The sequence below is a fragment of the Aedes albopictus genome, chromosome 1 (assembly GCF_035046485.1).
Source record: "Aedes albopictus strain Foshan chromosome 1, AalbF5, whole genome shotgun sequence".
Taxonomy (NCBI): Eukaryota; Metazoa; Arthropoda; class Insecta; order Diptera; family Culicidae; genus Aedes; species Aedes albopictus.
The window spans coordinates 332,828,401-332,842,890 of record NC_085136.1 but is presented as its reverse complement, the minus strand read 5'-3'; the positions used below and the strand labels follow the sequence as shown (position 1 = coordinate 332,842,890).

General features: G+C 39.1%; 2 protein-coding genes and 1 long non-coding RNA gene across 4 annotated transcripts; all 3 read left to right on the top strand.

The window, feature by feature from the left end:
* Nucleotides 1–2,642: 2,642 nt before the first annotated feature.
* Nucleotides 2,643–5,460, top strand: LOC134284070 (FLYWCH-type zinc finger-containing protein 1-like). The gene is made up of 3 exons (XM_062842301.1): nt 2,643–2,655; nt 2,941–3,168; nt 5,063–5,460. Exons 1-3 carry the CDS (start codon nt 2,643–2,645, stop codon nt 5,458–5,460), a joined length of 639 nt encoding a protein of 212 aa, XP_062698285.1.
* A 2,240-nt stretch (nt 5,461–7,700) lies between these two features.
* On the top strand, nt 7,701–10,455 carry LOC134287862 (uncharacterized). Its single transcript, XR_009997604.1, has 4 exons — nt 7,701–9,691; nt 9,756–9,888; nt 10,052–10,184; nt 10,248–10,455. It is a non-coding gene; the product is annotated as an uncharacterized LOC134287862 (long non-coding RNA).
* A 267-nt stretch (nt 10,456–10,722) lies between these two features.
* LOC134287861 (uncharacterized) lies at nt 10,723–13,905 on the top strand. Of its 2 annotated transcripts, XR_009997603.1 has the most exons (4): nt 10,723–11,036; nt 11,103–11,271; nt 11,334–12,835; nt 12,894–13,905. XR_009997603.1 is itself a non-coding variant. In XM_062850939.1 (3 exons), exons 1-3 carry the CDS (start codon nt 10,899–10,901, stop codon nt 11,492–11,494), a joined length of 468 nt encoding a protein of 155 aa, XP_062706923.1. In that variant the 5' UTR covers nt 10,723–10,898; the 3' UTR covers nt 11,495–12,873. The 2 variants fall into 2 exon arrangements, 1 of the variants encoding a protein (XP_062706923.1); XM_062850939.1 differs by lacking the exon at nt 12,894–13,905 and having other exon boundaries at nt 11,334–12,873.
* The last annotated feature ends 585 nt before the right edge of the window (nt 13,906–14,490 follow it).

Sequence of the window (14,490 nt, the reverse complement as noted above, 5' to 3'; positions counted from 1 at the left end):
TATTGGAATACGTTCGTCATCGGCTTTGCTTCCTAAATCAAGTGAAAAGGGAGTAGTTGTGTAAAAGCAGGCTGTTTGATCGAAAACTTTACTAGTAACTTTCTGGTGCAATATTTGAAAAAAAAAAAAAAATGATTCGATTTGTATGGCTTCATACAAATCGCTGCACTTTTTCAACTTACTAACATTGTTCTTCTTTATAGATCAGCGTAATCTGAAACAGGCATTAATGGTTATCAACGTTCCATGGAATCGAAAACAGTATTGAATTGTTTATTTCGAGGAAATATATAAAATTAAAAAAAAATCAATGAATCTTATACTTCTTTACATAAATTGAGCCATTTCTACCACTTGATGTATTATAATGTAACCGTTCTTGTATCGTTATGCGTTTCCAGGCTCCCCTAAACTCCAGGCGGCCAAGTTTGGTTACACCCAGAAGGGAAGGGCAATGCTGCTGTACAACGGATATGCCTACATCAAAGACCGCCAGGCCCAGAAGAGCTGCAACTGGAAATGCTCGTTGTTCGGAAAGCTGAAATGCCGAGCCAGGGCCGTCACGAAGGAGGTTAACGGGCGGCAGATGATGAAAATCACCAAACCCCTGCATAACCACACTCGCGATGTGTACTCGTTTGATAAGTGTAAAAAATCTTAAGAATAAGTTTCTGGCAAAAATGTCAGATGTTCAATCACAACGAAACAAGCAAACTTTTTGTTGTATCAGTAATCAACTTAGAATCACGTTCTATTAATTTACGTAAAAATAAAATGTACTCTTCTATCATTTTGGTACAAATTCTAGTACTTCATGTCTTAAGATATTGTTTCGAGTATATTTTTGGTGGTATTCTATGCCTTCCTTGTCCTCATTATCACTTAATTTTTCTCCCAAAAAGATTGAATGATATCGGGTCTTCGATTAGTGAAGACATTAGTGGTAATGTAGTACTAGAATACTGAGTGCAGACAAACTGAAACCTAATTGATACGACACGAGTGAGTCACTAGCATTTTTATCGGTATCCCCAACAGGAAACGTAATCTATGTACTGTCGAAGCGTGGCACCAAGCATCTGTTTCACGATGGAAACACCTACACTCCAAATGAGCGACCCTACCCAGGGCAACGGTCCCGAACGTGGAAATGCTCGTTGTACTACCGGCTCAAGTGTCGCGCCCGCATTGTCACCAGTGAAGCCGATGGGCTACCCAAGCTACGGGTGGTGGTTGCTGAGCATACCCACTCGAAAGTGTTCCTCAATTTAAGCCATAAATTTCGCAGTTTGTTCTAGTGAGTTGAACAAATTAAACAATCTAGTCTACTATTCAAGGAAACAACCCTGCATACTTGAAGAGCATTTTTTACAATAGGAAAGATGCGGATACTTCGTAAATCTACTTTTTTAAATTATATTCCAGTTATTCATAATATATTATAATAGGTGTTCAGTAGAGTGCGTATGATGGAGTACTAGATTTGTAGTGATGAGCTATATAATGCCCATGATGTTTACACTATTTCATTGCAGAAAAGAAGAATTTATGATCTCATCATACAAACATCCAGCTCAGTACCATACATCTAGTACTACATAGATCCTGCCCTACAGGTGTAGTTTGCAGTCAAAACTTTGCAGGCACATGGTAGGATGGCACATATTTCGCAGATGGAGGAGAACGTGCCTCTGGAGCCTATCTACTGATAGGTTCTGGCTACGCATATTGTATTTTCATTATATAACAAGAAGTTCTAGATACTGGATACCGTCACTTTAAGAATATCACAGTTCTTTGATTGATTTGCCATATGTTTCAATTAGTTCTTTTTATCATGCTTTAACGACTAATTTATACCATTGCAGATATTGTTTTCGTGGTGAATAACGTGGGTGGCCTTCAACTATGCGTAGATGGATATCCCTTCATCCGATCGAGGACAACCGACGAAGTTCAGTATTGGACGTGTAATCAAAAAAAACGGCTAGGGTAATTTGATGAAAATCTGCTCTTTTTCCCTTCCATAGCTAATCGTTTCAATTCGCAGCTGTCCAGTTCGTGCCTCCGTACGTCGTCGAGAGAAAGGACAAAAACCACTGGTCAAGGCGAGCGGATGTCACAACCATCTGATTATCACGGAGCGCCAGAAATATGGAGAAAGTTCCATGGTAATGCAAACGATGGCACGTGGACGCCAAGTTGTGGCAGAGAAAAGGAAACGTGTCACGTCAAAGAAAATGCGAGCAGCACCAGCGGAATAGTGTTTCTTGAAATCTAGTTATAAATATTTGAGAGAAGCTTCGTCTTTGCGTTCTAGTACTGCATTGATTTGTTTCGACCTCTGCAATTTGATCTTAGACAACGTATTTTTAAATGAATAGTTGTATTACCCACAGTTTGTATAAAATTATAACAAAAAAGTATTATTTTTGATGCGTCGTGACTAGTTTATCAATAGTTTTTACAGTTGTCTCAATAGTGCTCAATAGTTACACCTGTTTTTAATGTCTCCTCAGTAAAACGACGATATGCCGGAGCCCAGATCGAGTACCGAGGCAGAGATGTGACGTTTTCGCCAAGCTGCCGCGGTATGCCAAAAATGACTCTGGAAGGGTACGTCTACATTCGGAACGCTGGCAATGCTACCAAGACGTACTGGCTTTGCGAGCGCGGAAAGCGCTTCAAGTGTCGCGCCCGTGCGATAACTTATCGTGGCACGGGGCGTAACCATCAACGAACATTCCCACAATCATATGCCGGGATTTTAGTGAAAAAGTAGCAATGATGGAATAAACTCGATGATACAATATACTCCGTTTGTGCCATACATCTATTTCGTAGTACTAGATCAGTGACGTTAATTTATTATTAACAGCCCGTTTCAGATACCCGAACTGCTCTAGTACCCAATATTCACATTGACCTCGTTCATTCCAGATACCTCGCATCCAATCCTCAACAGACTTCTGTTCATCAAAGGACAACGTGGCCCGAAACTGATCTTCGATGGATATTCTTTCAACAGAAACAAAGGCCACGGTCAAGCCACCTACTGGCGTTGTACGAAACATCAATCGCTCAGCTGCAAAGCCAAATTGGTTACCACAAATCTTGGCAAAAAGATTTCCATCGGTACTCCGGTTCACTGTCACAAGGCTGATTACGGTCAATTGATCTGAATATCGGAAGGAATAAAACAGGCTGGGAAGGGTTCGGACGATATTTGAAACAGTAATTGAAATGTTGTACTAGATTCTTGGAACTGACCTTTGATAATGTGTTTTCCATCCTTTTGCGATTCCTGCGGTCTCAGCCATAAGGTAAAACTTTGTAGATCACTACAGTAACTGTAGTACAGACTTAATTAAGTGTCAATTTTGGTGTATTTTTTGCGAAATTATATATCGGATGTTTTCATCTAGTACTGCGTTTATGTTTTCTTCAAAGATGCAGAGCTTTGCGATCAATAGGACAGATTGGTGAAGTACTAGATTTGTAGTAATGAGCTGAATTTTAGTATGGTGAGAAGGTCAATTCTCCGTTTCTGCAATGAAATGGGGCAAAAAGCGTGGGTATTATGATTCCTTGCCTAATTTGATGCTGTTTGAGCAAAACTTTGGGCAACAGTGTTGTTGTTTTCTTAATTTCTTGCAACATAAACAACATAGTTATACAAAGTTTTGCTCAAACAGCATCAAATTAAGCAAGAAATCATAATACCCACGCTTTTTGCACCATTTCATTGCAGAAAAGGAGAATTGACCTTCTCACCATACTAAAATTCAGCTCATTACTACAAATCTAGTACTACACCGAACGTGCCCCATTTTTGCGTTGTGTTATTTGTGCATCATGCCCGCTTAACAAAACAAAAAATGTTCATTTCAGATCCACTGAATCCTGCTCACAACAGGCTGCTGTTTATAGTGGGACAGCGCGGTCGAAAGTTGGTATTTGACGGATTTTCTTTTCACATAGACAGACACCGAAACGAGTTCATCTATTGGCGTTGCTCAAAGCATTCTTCGCTTGGTTGCAGGGCAAGATTGCAAACCACAAATAAAGGTAAAAAAGTATCCATCGGTACGCCGGTGCATTGTCACGCTCCCGATATTGGCTCACTGATTTGAAACACGTGAGAGGCCATAAAAACTGATTATTTGAGCTTTGGGCTTAAGAGTGAATTTGTAATAAAAACTTCTATGGACTGAGAGACAATAAAAAATACAAGGTTACACCGCTAAATGACAGACACAGTAATGTAATCTTAAGAAATTAATAGTAATGATTGAAGAAAAACTAGTACTACAGTGGCTTGTTGAGACCTTTTGGAAAATGTCACATTGGAAGACTTTAAGTCATCTGAGAAAATTGTCTTAGGATGGAACTGTCTAGGACATCAGGGTTATGGGATATTCGAAAAAAAAACAAACTAGTACTGAAAAACTTTTCCTTGAGGTTCTATTGGTTATGAGTAGTGCAAATGTATTTTGACATTTATTTCTAGTTGTACTTCTAGTACCAACAACTTTGAAAAAAAGGAATTGGTAGTATTTTTTTCGTAATGCTAGAAATGATTGAACTGTGAAATTTGAATCATGCATACCAATTTTGTTTGCAACGTGCCTATGAACATTTTGAAGTACTAGATTGAAAATTTTATCTTGCGGATACATTAGCTTTGCTCATCCGTAGTATAACCTACGTGTGAATTCACTATTATCATTTGATTACCCTTGTTACTGGACGCTCTAGTACTTCAATGTGGATATTTAATGTGTATTGATACTGAGATTTCGGTGGATTTTATAGAACATTTGTGGGAGTCTGAATTAGGTGTATTTTAGTACTGGATTATATTCAATTAATATTATCTGCAAAAGGTGGATGACAAGTAGTGTTTCGTGAAATTAAACATGACATTCTCCGAAATCGTGTTTCTATAACAAACAATAAAGTGGTATTTTACAAGTTTTTATGTTTTGTGTTCATTTTCACGAATAAGCAAGTCACGTATGGTTGTGCAATGATCTAACATCTCTTCTTATCGTTATTTCAGATTTCAAACATTACTTTAGGGAACTGGAACCGGTTGCCACAAAGAAGCCCACTACCATAACCCTGGGCAACCAAGAGTTGGATTTCGTGCCCGGTCAACGTGGTACCAGTTTGCTCTGGATCAACAACTATTGCTACGCCAGAAATAACAAATCACAAAACTCTACCTACTGGGTGTGCCGTACCAGAGTGCAGCATCGGCCGTGCAATGCCCGAGTCGTTACCACGCTGAAAAGCAACGGACTGTATCGGATTTTGATCACCAATCCGGTGCACATCCACGAGCCGAACAAATCCAGTGCCTATAGAAGAGTTGAGCAGGTCAGGAGGAGACCCAAGCTGGTGGCACCGAAGCCGGTACTGGAGGAAATTTTCACTTTCACGTTTGATTCGGACTAGAACTGGAATGAGTTAAAGTAAAATGCTTTTATTTTGTTTTGGTTTTGCAACCAAAATAAAGATCTTTTTAAATACTTTAAGTACCATAACGTCATACCATTCAGTACAACCAGTACTAATATAAGGTGATTCATTACTGATACTGATGGATTATGCAGTACTAGAATAAACTTAAGTTTTCTGGCCAAAACTCCTACACTGTTTGCAAACTTTTGTACCCCTTATACTGTCGTCGGTGGTTGCTTAACGGAGCTTAATTTCAGTAGAAGAGTGAGGTGAGGCGAATTACAAGTGTTAAAGCAACATTCTCTGCTCGATCTCACCACCTCAACTGGATCATACACGCTAACGCCGCTCAGCACTAAAGTGCATAATTTCCAGACTACACCAAAAATGTGTAACCCTTGCACATTTACAAAATCAGCTCCAGTGTCCGCAAAATCGTTAAATTCGCGAAATTTTTTGTACAGCAATCTAGCTAGGATTACTAGTGACCTTGGAAAACAAATAAAAAATCAGCATTTCACATCTAGACGAGTGTACGAGCTGTTTTTTGAGAATGTGTAACTGTCACACATTTTTGTGTGGTCTGGAAATTATGCACTTATGAGTAGGTCTTACACATTTTAGTGCTGAGCAGTTTTAGCGTGATGTTAAAATATACTTGTTTAGTCCGATGAACAATAAAATAAAAACTACTGTGTTGATAGAAAAGAGTTTGATTTGACTGCTCTGAGCATGTGCGTTACCTTCTTGATTATTAAACTCATGAAATTATTTTTATCGTTCTAGATTTCAGCCAGTTTGAACTAAACTATGAAATCAACCAAAAGGGCTTTCGAAGGCTGTTCATTGGTGGGCACAGTTTCATTCGAAAAGAGGCGCGTAAGAACACAATTCGTTTGCGGTGTAAACACTACAATGATGTGCGGTGAGTATTCTAGTACCTTCTTATCAATCTTCTCTCATATATATATATGGCTGTTGGGATAATTTAGCATTAGGGTAAATAAATACTTATCAAATTCTTCCACCAAAGTAATATTTTGCAGAATTTTGCCTAGCTAAAGGGTCCATCGAAGTTTTATGATGAATTTTCAGCAAAATTGGCTTAATTTCAGCAAAACGTTGCTGATGATCAGCAGAGTTTGCTGAACAAATCCTCAAAATTTTAGTGAATCATCCACTGTCTACACTCACAAATTAAAAGTGTATCTTTAGGACACGGTACTAGATTTGTAGCTATAAGTTAAATTTTTATATAATCTAATTTTATGCTGTTTGAGCAGAACTTTGACTGTTTTCTGGAATCTGTGGATACTGATGACCCTTTATTTACAGTTACAAATGTGCCGCCCGGGCTACGTCCATTAATGAGCCCAATGGCAAACTTATTTCCTACAATGGCAAACACAATCATGGAATCATAGGAAACAGACAAAGACGAAGCGATCGACAGCGAATTGGAGCGGAATGATGAGCAGAATTTTCGAATCAATTTGTGTTCATCAAGTCAGAATTAACTATTTCCCCGAATAAAGCTGTTTGCGATACTGTAAAATTGTAGTTCGTGTTTGATTCTGAGTTGAAGACTCTGTCGTTATACTAGAATGCTAATCATTTGTATGTTTTTCAGCAAAAAATGACGTAGCCTATGTGCAGACAAAACAAGGTATACAACTATCGATCAATAATTATTTGTTCAAACCATGGAAATCGGTGAACAACGTAGGATTATGGCAGTGTCTTCAGTTTTCTGAATATGAGTAAGTATAAAACCAATTGTAGTACTATAATTGCAAGGTTCTACTTTAATTTGCAACAAAATCAAAAGTATTTATTGAAAGCTATTTAATGTATTTAAATAATTAGAGTATTATGTGCTTCTTGACCCAGTATTCTAGTACTTATATCGCATGATATAATTTCGCATTATTGAGATATCGAACTTTTTTTTTTATTTACTTTCAGCTGCCCAGTACAGGCTAGCACGGAACGAACCAAGGATGGAAAACAAGCTCGCATTTCAATTCAAGGGCAGCACAATCACCCCGTTTTCAGAGATCGTTCCAAAAACGTCACAATGCGACCAGTTATGAAAACCTACAGTAGAAAAAAACTCTAAGCCTCAAAAGGAATATTAAATTGCTGCTGTTTGTGGTCAATATTGTGAAGAAAAAATAAATTCCCAACTTCTCTGCTCAAGTCTAGCTTTCTCAGTTTGAAAGTGGCAGCACTGATTGACACGGTTTAAACCATTTGCTTACTAATACAACGAATTTCATTTCAGTTCTTGATGTAGACCATCCAACCGTCCAATACATTGCGACCAACAAATCGCGTAGATTGATCGTAAATGGCCACTCTTTCACCCGTAAAAAGCGAACCGAGCGGTATACAATCTGGGAGTGTTGCCAATCGAGACCTCTAGGATGCAAGGCTGCGGTCACAACCTATCTGGAGAACACCGGTGCAGTTAACATTCGTGGATCGCACAATCACGCCGTCGTAACGGAACGACGGAGATTGGGCCAGCGAAAGCAGCTGATGGAGGAACGTCAGAGGGAGAGAATACGTAGGAAAATTAATATAGAGGAAGCGACAGTTTAACTCTTCCTAATCCTGAAATTTTACAAAATATGGTGTATTGTCCAAATGAACTGCTTATTTGAATCGATATACACAAAACAAATAAACTGAAAATCTGAATCTGGTTTATGTAGTTCTAGTACTTCGTTCGATTTAACCACGTGGTCTTTGATTACTCTTACTTATTTACAGATGTAACTTTTACAATGCAAAAACTACAGGGTTAAGGCAAGGTACTTAAAAGAACAAGTAATGGTCTGATCAATCGATTCTTTAAACGATCAAAATCACTCAAACGACATATCTCATTTTATCACTAGAAATTTAGTTCTTTGTTTCATTGAATTATTTTTTACAGCTGCTTGGAGCGGTAAACTAATCTGTGGCAAACTGTTTGTCTCATTTACTCTGTTGTTTACGCATGTCTTTGCACTCGGTAGCAGAAAATGGAACCGAACCACCTCATGTCCAGTATACGATCAGTAGTCGTGGAACTCCGCTGCTATTGCTCGACGGGTTCACCTTTACCAGGGATAAAGAACGTAACAGTTTTACCTCGTGGAAATGTGCCCAACATCGTACACATTGGTATGGCTATGCGAAAGCTTGCTCTAGTATTTCATATTTTACCATTCACTCTTGTACTCCTTATAGCTGCAAGGCTCGTGCCAACGCCGTCCGGGATCGCAGTGGCCAGAAGAAAATCGTAATCAAACACTCGCACAATCATCCGCTCGTAACCGAGCGAAGAAAGAAAAGTTCCTCTAGATAAATAAATGCGCTACTTCTAGTACCTCAGCCATAGCTAACCGACAACTGAGTTTTTTCATTGATTATTTTGTTGTTTTTTTTTCAAAATAATATTTGCTTCACAATCTTATTTGTTCTTTTATATTACCTTGAAGCAATATTCTGAAATTATAGTATTATTTTCGAATTATCTGTATTGTCACGGTCGCCATGTACTATGTTGTTCTCTTGTCTTCAACATTTTACCAAAGCCATGGCCAAACAGAAAGCCAAAAAGAGCTTTTCAAATTCAGCCTTGCAATTGACATGATCTAGTACAACAGTAGTCTTCAATAACTCTTATGGTGATCTTTTTGCTCAACATCTGAACTTCTCAAATTCTGACTCGGCATGATGTGCATCAGATGTACAATGAGCTGCCAATTTTCAGTTAATGGAATGGTCTTTTTTCTACCTCAACAAATTGTCACGCACCATATGCATAAATTCTTCAATTTCAAAATGTTGTTTAAGCTCTTGCTATTCCACAGCTGAGGAAAAAACATGTCGGACCAAGATTGTCAAAATACCTAAACTTGGAAGATCATTTAGTGGTCTTCTAGTACATCAGTGATTATTTTTTGCTTGTTTTCTATGCTGTCTTAGCACATGCAGACAAGACATAATGTACATTATTCATACCATAAACTGTGAATTTTCAGTCGAAAAGTGATTCTCTAGTACCTCAATGTAAACTTTCTAATCATATCATACAATTTTCCCTAGCACCAGTAACCTACACGGTGAACAATCGTGGCAATCGACGAATATGTCACCTGGGATATCTTTTCGATGCGGAGAAAAGACGACACAAATCCACCAGCTGGCGATGCTGCCAGGCAAAGAAGCTTCAGTGAGTGCCCTTCGCGAATGCTTCCAGTTCTGATTGTTAACAACATTCGTTTTCTTCGTTTCAGGTGTAAGGCTCGGATAGTCGAGCGAATCTCAAAGTGGGGCGAGCCATCATATGAATTTGTGCGGTCTGTGCACAATCATGGTGTCGATCCTGGTGACACGCTGCTGGGATTAAGCTTCAAACTTTAAGAAGCAGTAAATAAATTCTTTTTTCATGAGTTAAAAATGTTTCTTTTTTTATATTGAAAAACATCTGTGGGTATAAATTAAAATAATCATTCTAGTACTTCATTTTCATGTCTGTTCTTTTCATAATTTACTTTGGAGCAGTTTGTAACGATATTTTGTCATCCAACAGATGTTACCGAAGTACAATACGTGTTGAGCGCTCGTGGAGGCTTACAGCTATGCATCGATGGCTTCCGCTACACACGTGATCGGATTAAAGATAACAAAATTATCTACCGTTGCGTGCACTACAAACCCTTAGGGTGAGTATTGTCATCTGAACTGTAGCTGATGTGCCATATCTTACTCGCCTTTTTGTGTTACAGATGCAAAGCACGTGCCCACACCGATAAGGATGACCCCAAGGTGAAGATTATCGAGATGGAACACAACCATCCACTGAAGATGGACCGCCGAAAAAGTGGAGCCCTGCGGCAGCTACTGGAGCAACGCAAACAAGAAAATCGAGCGGCGGGTGTGCGTGCAAGTCGAAAAAAGTGATGGCGATCAGTTTTTCGGCGATAATCTAGTACTTCCTGCTGATTGTAGGGACTTCATTTGGTATATTCAATTCGAAAGAGCAGTTGTAATCGGTTGAATACTTTAGGAGCGTTTTTTTTTTTTTTTTTTTTTTTTTTTTTTTTTTTTTTTTTTTTTTTTTTTTTTTTTTTTTTTATGTGTATTTTAACTTATGCTAATTCTACACTTCATTTTTTAGGAGCGTTGAAGCGTCTTAGTTTATTTGTAATCATTTAGACTTAGAGACGCCTTCATGGTAGTTTATTCTGGTTGATGAATAAATCAATAAAGCAACTCTGATTAATATATTGATGTATGTCTAAGCTTCTGAAACAAAAAAAAATCAGTTATTTTAGTACAGTCAGAATAAGTCGTCTTGAAATAATCCCATTTACATTCAAATAATTGTAGAACTGATCATATCGCCAGTCCCACGATCAGCAAGGACGATTACTACGATGCCTTTCCGTGCTCAACAGAGCAAACCGATCATCGTCGCTGCCGTCGAGGGATTCGTCTTTCCGCTGCAATCAGAAGAGGAAGTGGATCGTTTGGAGTACACCGCTCGAAGAGATCAGCTCATTCGTGATCAATATGTAAGCAATGCGGTGGTCAAGTAATCTAGTACTCCGAACTGACATATTTTCGATATTTTCCAACAGGTAGCGTTGTTGCAGGAAGTGAAACCTCACCATCAGGATCCATCTAATGTTTTTGCAGACCTGTTTTCCGACGAGGCACTTCTGGGATACAACTATTACGGGAAAACGAACCGAGCGAAGAAGAAGAAAGCAATGCGGAAGTATATCATATTTACCGATTGTATGGTTGGTAGGTGGAGGTGTACTTGATCAACTAAAGCTGTTGTTATTCATAAGTGATTCATTTTGCAGATGCATGGCTTTCGCATGGGGTTACGGAAGCAAGTTTAAGAATATCTATCGTTAAGGTCATTGCCCGACTTAACCACAAAGTACGTAGCAGAGGATATCGAAGAAACCCTTCAAGCGTTACAACGCAGGATGGTGCTGAAGTCGGGGAAGAGCTTTATTGATAGAAGTGTGAAAATTTTCCAGCTATGCTAAGAAGTAATGATTTGTTATGGTGCAGGAAGTTCGCATGGTTAAGATCATTCCGTAAAGAACACTGCAGTACTAGATTGCAACATCTTGGAATCGATAAACGACTCTTGAATCACTCTGTTCATTAAGTTTTAATTCGCATTCTACATATATTAGGGAAAACGCCTGCATTTACTCAACTATGCTAATATTTCTTTTACAAAATCGTCGACAATATTGAACGCCTGGAAAACACCGTCCATGGAAAATCAGACATCTTCAAAAATAATTGAAATTATTCCCAAATTTTAGTACTGCGATGTGAACTTGGAATATTTGCAATGCAAACGGTGACTGCCAACGTTAGAATAAATATAATTTTATTATTATAATAAAACAGTAAACATTGGACTAAGATTTTTTTTATATATCTACAGAGATTATCAGTTGAGCCTCTAATACCTAATTGTATAAACTTTTTCACTTCCCACAGCGTACAAGTGTCGTACATCTAAACCGAAGAAGCAAACTGAGCAATGGTTCACTGTGGATGCGTTCCAGTACGTAGAGAATCGCAAGGGTAATCTCAATCTTTTCTACCAAGGATACGAGTATTTACGGAGACGTGTTGCCGACCAAGCAACCATGTGGGAATGTAACAAGAAGAGAACCTGCGGGGCACGAGCCGTAACCCGAAACGGCAATCAAATCAAGCTTAACAAGTTTCAACACAATCATCCGCATTCGCGGCTGGCACGTGGTCCGGTTATTGAACCCGCCGTTAATCCGGTGCCGATCATGTACAAGGACGAGCCTCTGGATTTGAATGCTCTTGACGAGGCGATTTCGTAGAGTGCTTAGTAACAATTATATCTGTCAAAGCATGCTGTATTATTATAATCTAGTACTTTTTAAATTTGGGCTAACAACAATAGTTAACAACAAACAAATAAATCAAACATTCCGTCTGAAATCTAGTACTTCATTTCAACCAGTACACCAACCTTTGAGAACGTCACTAATCAATTTCCTGATTTCCATTCCAGATTTCTACGTTCGGTACGTGACCGGTTTCAGGGGCAGTCGCAAATTGAAGGTGGGCGAGTTCAGCTTTACCAAAAACAAGGAGTGTGCAAACAAAACGTACTGGTCCTGCGCCAGGGCCGGCATGGACAAATGCAAAGCGCGGGTGCTGACCTATACGCTGAAAAATGGCGAAGAGAATCTGGTGGTACGCTATCCCACGCATAATCACGGGCCGTTCTAGTACTGCACTGTATGATAACACTAGCCAATGGAAGCAAGCATTTAGATTATGGAATCAAACTGATTTTGTGAGTTAGTAATTAAAATTTTATTTTCCCAATAATCACTAGGCCTTTTTGTTTCCAGGCACAACATATTTGCTTGAAGGATTCCTGTGGCTGGTAGAACGATGATTTCCATTCTCGATCATGAACTATTATATCCAATCAATGATCTTTTTAGCGGAGTATGAAAACTGGTATAATTAACCACACATTAAGTTGAAAAAAATAGAAAATTCGATAAATGCATTAAGTAAATAACTATCTTGTTACTATTATTGTTAAAATATTATTAAGTTGACTCGCATGAACATTGTAATCATGAACTAGTACTGCATGCTTAACACTTCATTGACAAAAGGTGTTATTTCATGATTCATGGATCACGTGTGTATGGAACTATGTACTACATAGTCGTGTGTGATAATCTAGTACTTCATCATATGCTTTTTCGCTTCCATCCCGTTACAGCCTCGCTGAGTACGAGTTTCATGCAGCAATTTCAATTCCAAACACTTCTCTCGTCGCCTCAGTTTAGTTTTAAAACATCCCAACGGAGCGGTCGCCATCTGCTGGTGGTAAATGGGGTAACATTCTTCCGGAATCGCCATCGTAACAACAAGCAGTACTGGAAGTGCAACCAGTACTACAAGTGCAAGTGCCCGTGCATTGTCGTGATTGATGAGATCAACTCGCGCATGAACGTGAAGCATGCGCACAACCACGACACGTCGTCGAGTGCCACCGGTGGTGTTGCTAGTAGGAGAAATAGGCTTCTTCCGCCGATGTTAGATCCAAGTACCTCAGCCTTGGCGGGATCATTTCTTAACGATAGTCTACTGGTTGGAAGTAGTAGCGCACTAGCTGCCGCTGCTTCATTTGCCCAAACTGTGCAATTAAGAGGGTTTATGAATAAAAGATAATGAACTATGATTATTGCGGAATAAGAATTTTTCGTTACAGTGTTTCCAATCCAGTACTACATTTCATATCTTCGCCTCAAACAATTCCAGTAATATTCCCCTATCTTCCAACAGTTCTCAACAGAAGACGCTCCAAAGTCTACGCAAACAACCTGGAACAGGTGTCGGACATGGAGGTAGCTCGGTTCGGGCTTAGCCAACGCAAGGCCAAAAAGTTGATCTACCATGGGTTCGAGTACGTCAAAGATCGAGACTTCCCCGATTCGACTAATTTGCGGTGTGCTCTGTTTCGGCGCCAGAAATGCCGTGCTCGTGCGATAACCACAGCCATCGAAGGCGTCACCTACGTAAGACTGACCAACGACCAACACAATCACGATTTACAAATGTATCGGAAGGCTTCGCTGCTAATGCCGAGGGAGGGGCAATGAATAGACGGGAGGCCGTTCTGTTGAATAAGATTCGACAAATTCTGTGAATCCCTCTAGTACTTTAAGTACTTTCTAATACTTACAATACCACGCTGCTATGGACAAATATATTGTTTACGAATCATTTGGTTGTTTCAGTAACTACTGGAATTCATGCTAAGTTCAACAATAATTACACATTGTATATTTATTTGTTGCAGGTTGGAACACGAATACACGGAGTTCTGCTAGCCACAAAAGCAAGAACAAGTCCAGATTTGTAGGTAGGTCAATGTACAGTAATCACTGTTTCAAAATTAAGATCGAATGATCAGATTTTAAAAACTAG

Excerpts from the sequence above, each read along its gene's own strand:
- LOC134284070 (XM_062842301.1), top strand. Across the intron at positions 3,169-5,062 it reads CTGTCACAAGGCTGATTACG|ATTTCAAACATTACTTTAGG; the intron begins GTCAATTGATCT and ends TCGTTATTTCAG.
- LOC134287861 (XM_062850939.1), top strand. The coding sequence starts at position 10,899 with ATGCCTTTCCGTGCTCAACAGAGCAAACCGATCATCGTCGCTGCCGTC. Across the intron at positions 11,037-11,102 it reads AGCTCATTCGTGATCAATAT|GTAGCGTTGTTGCAGGAAGT; the intron begins GTAAGCAATGCG and ends ATTTTCCAACAG. Across the intron at positions 11,272-11,333 it reads ATTTACCGATTGTATGGTTG|ATGCATGGCTTTCGCATGGG; the intron begins GTAGGTGGAGGT and ends TTCATTTTGCAG.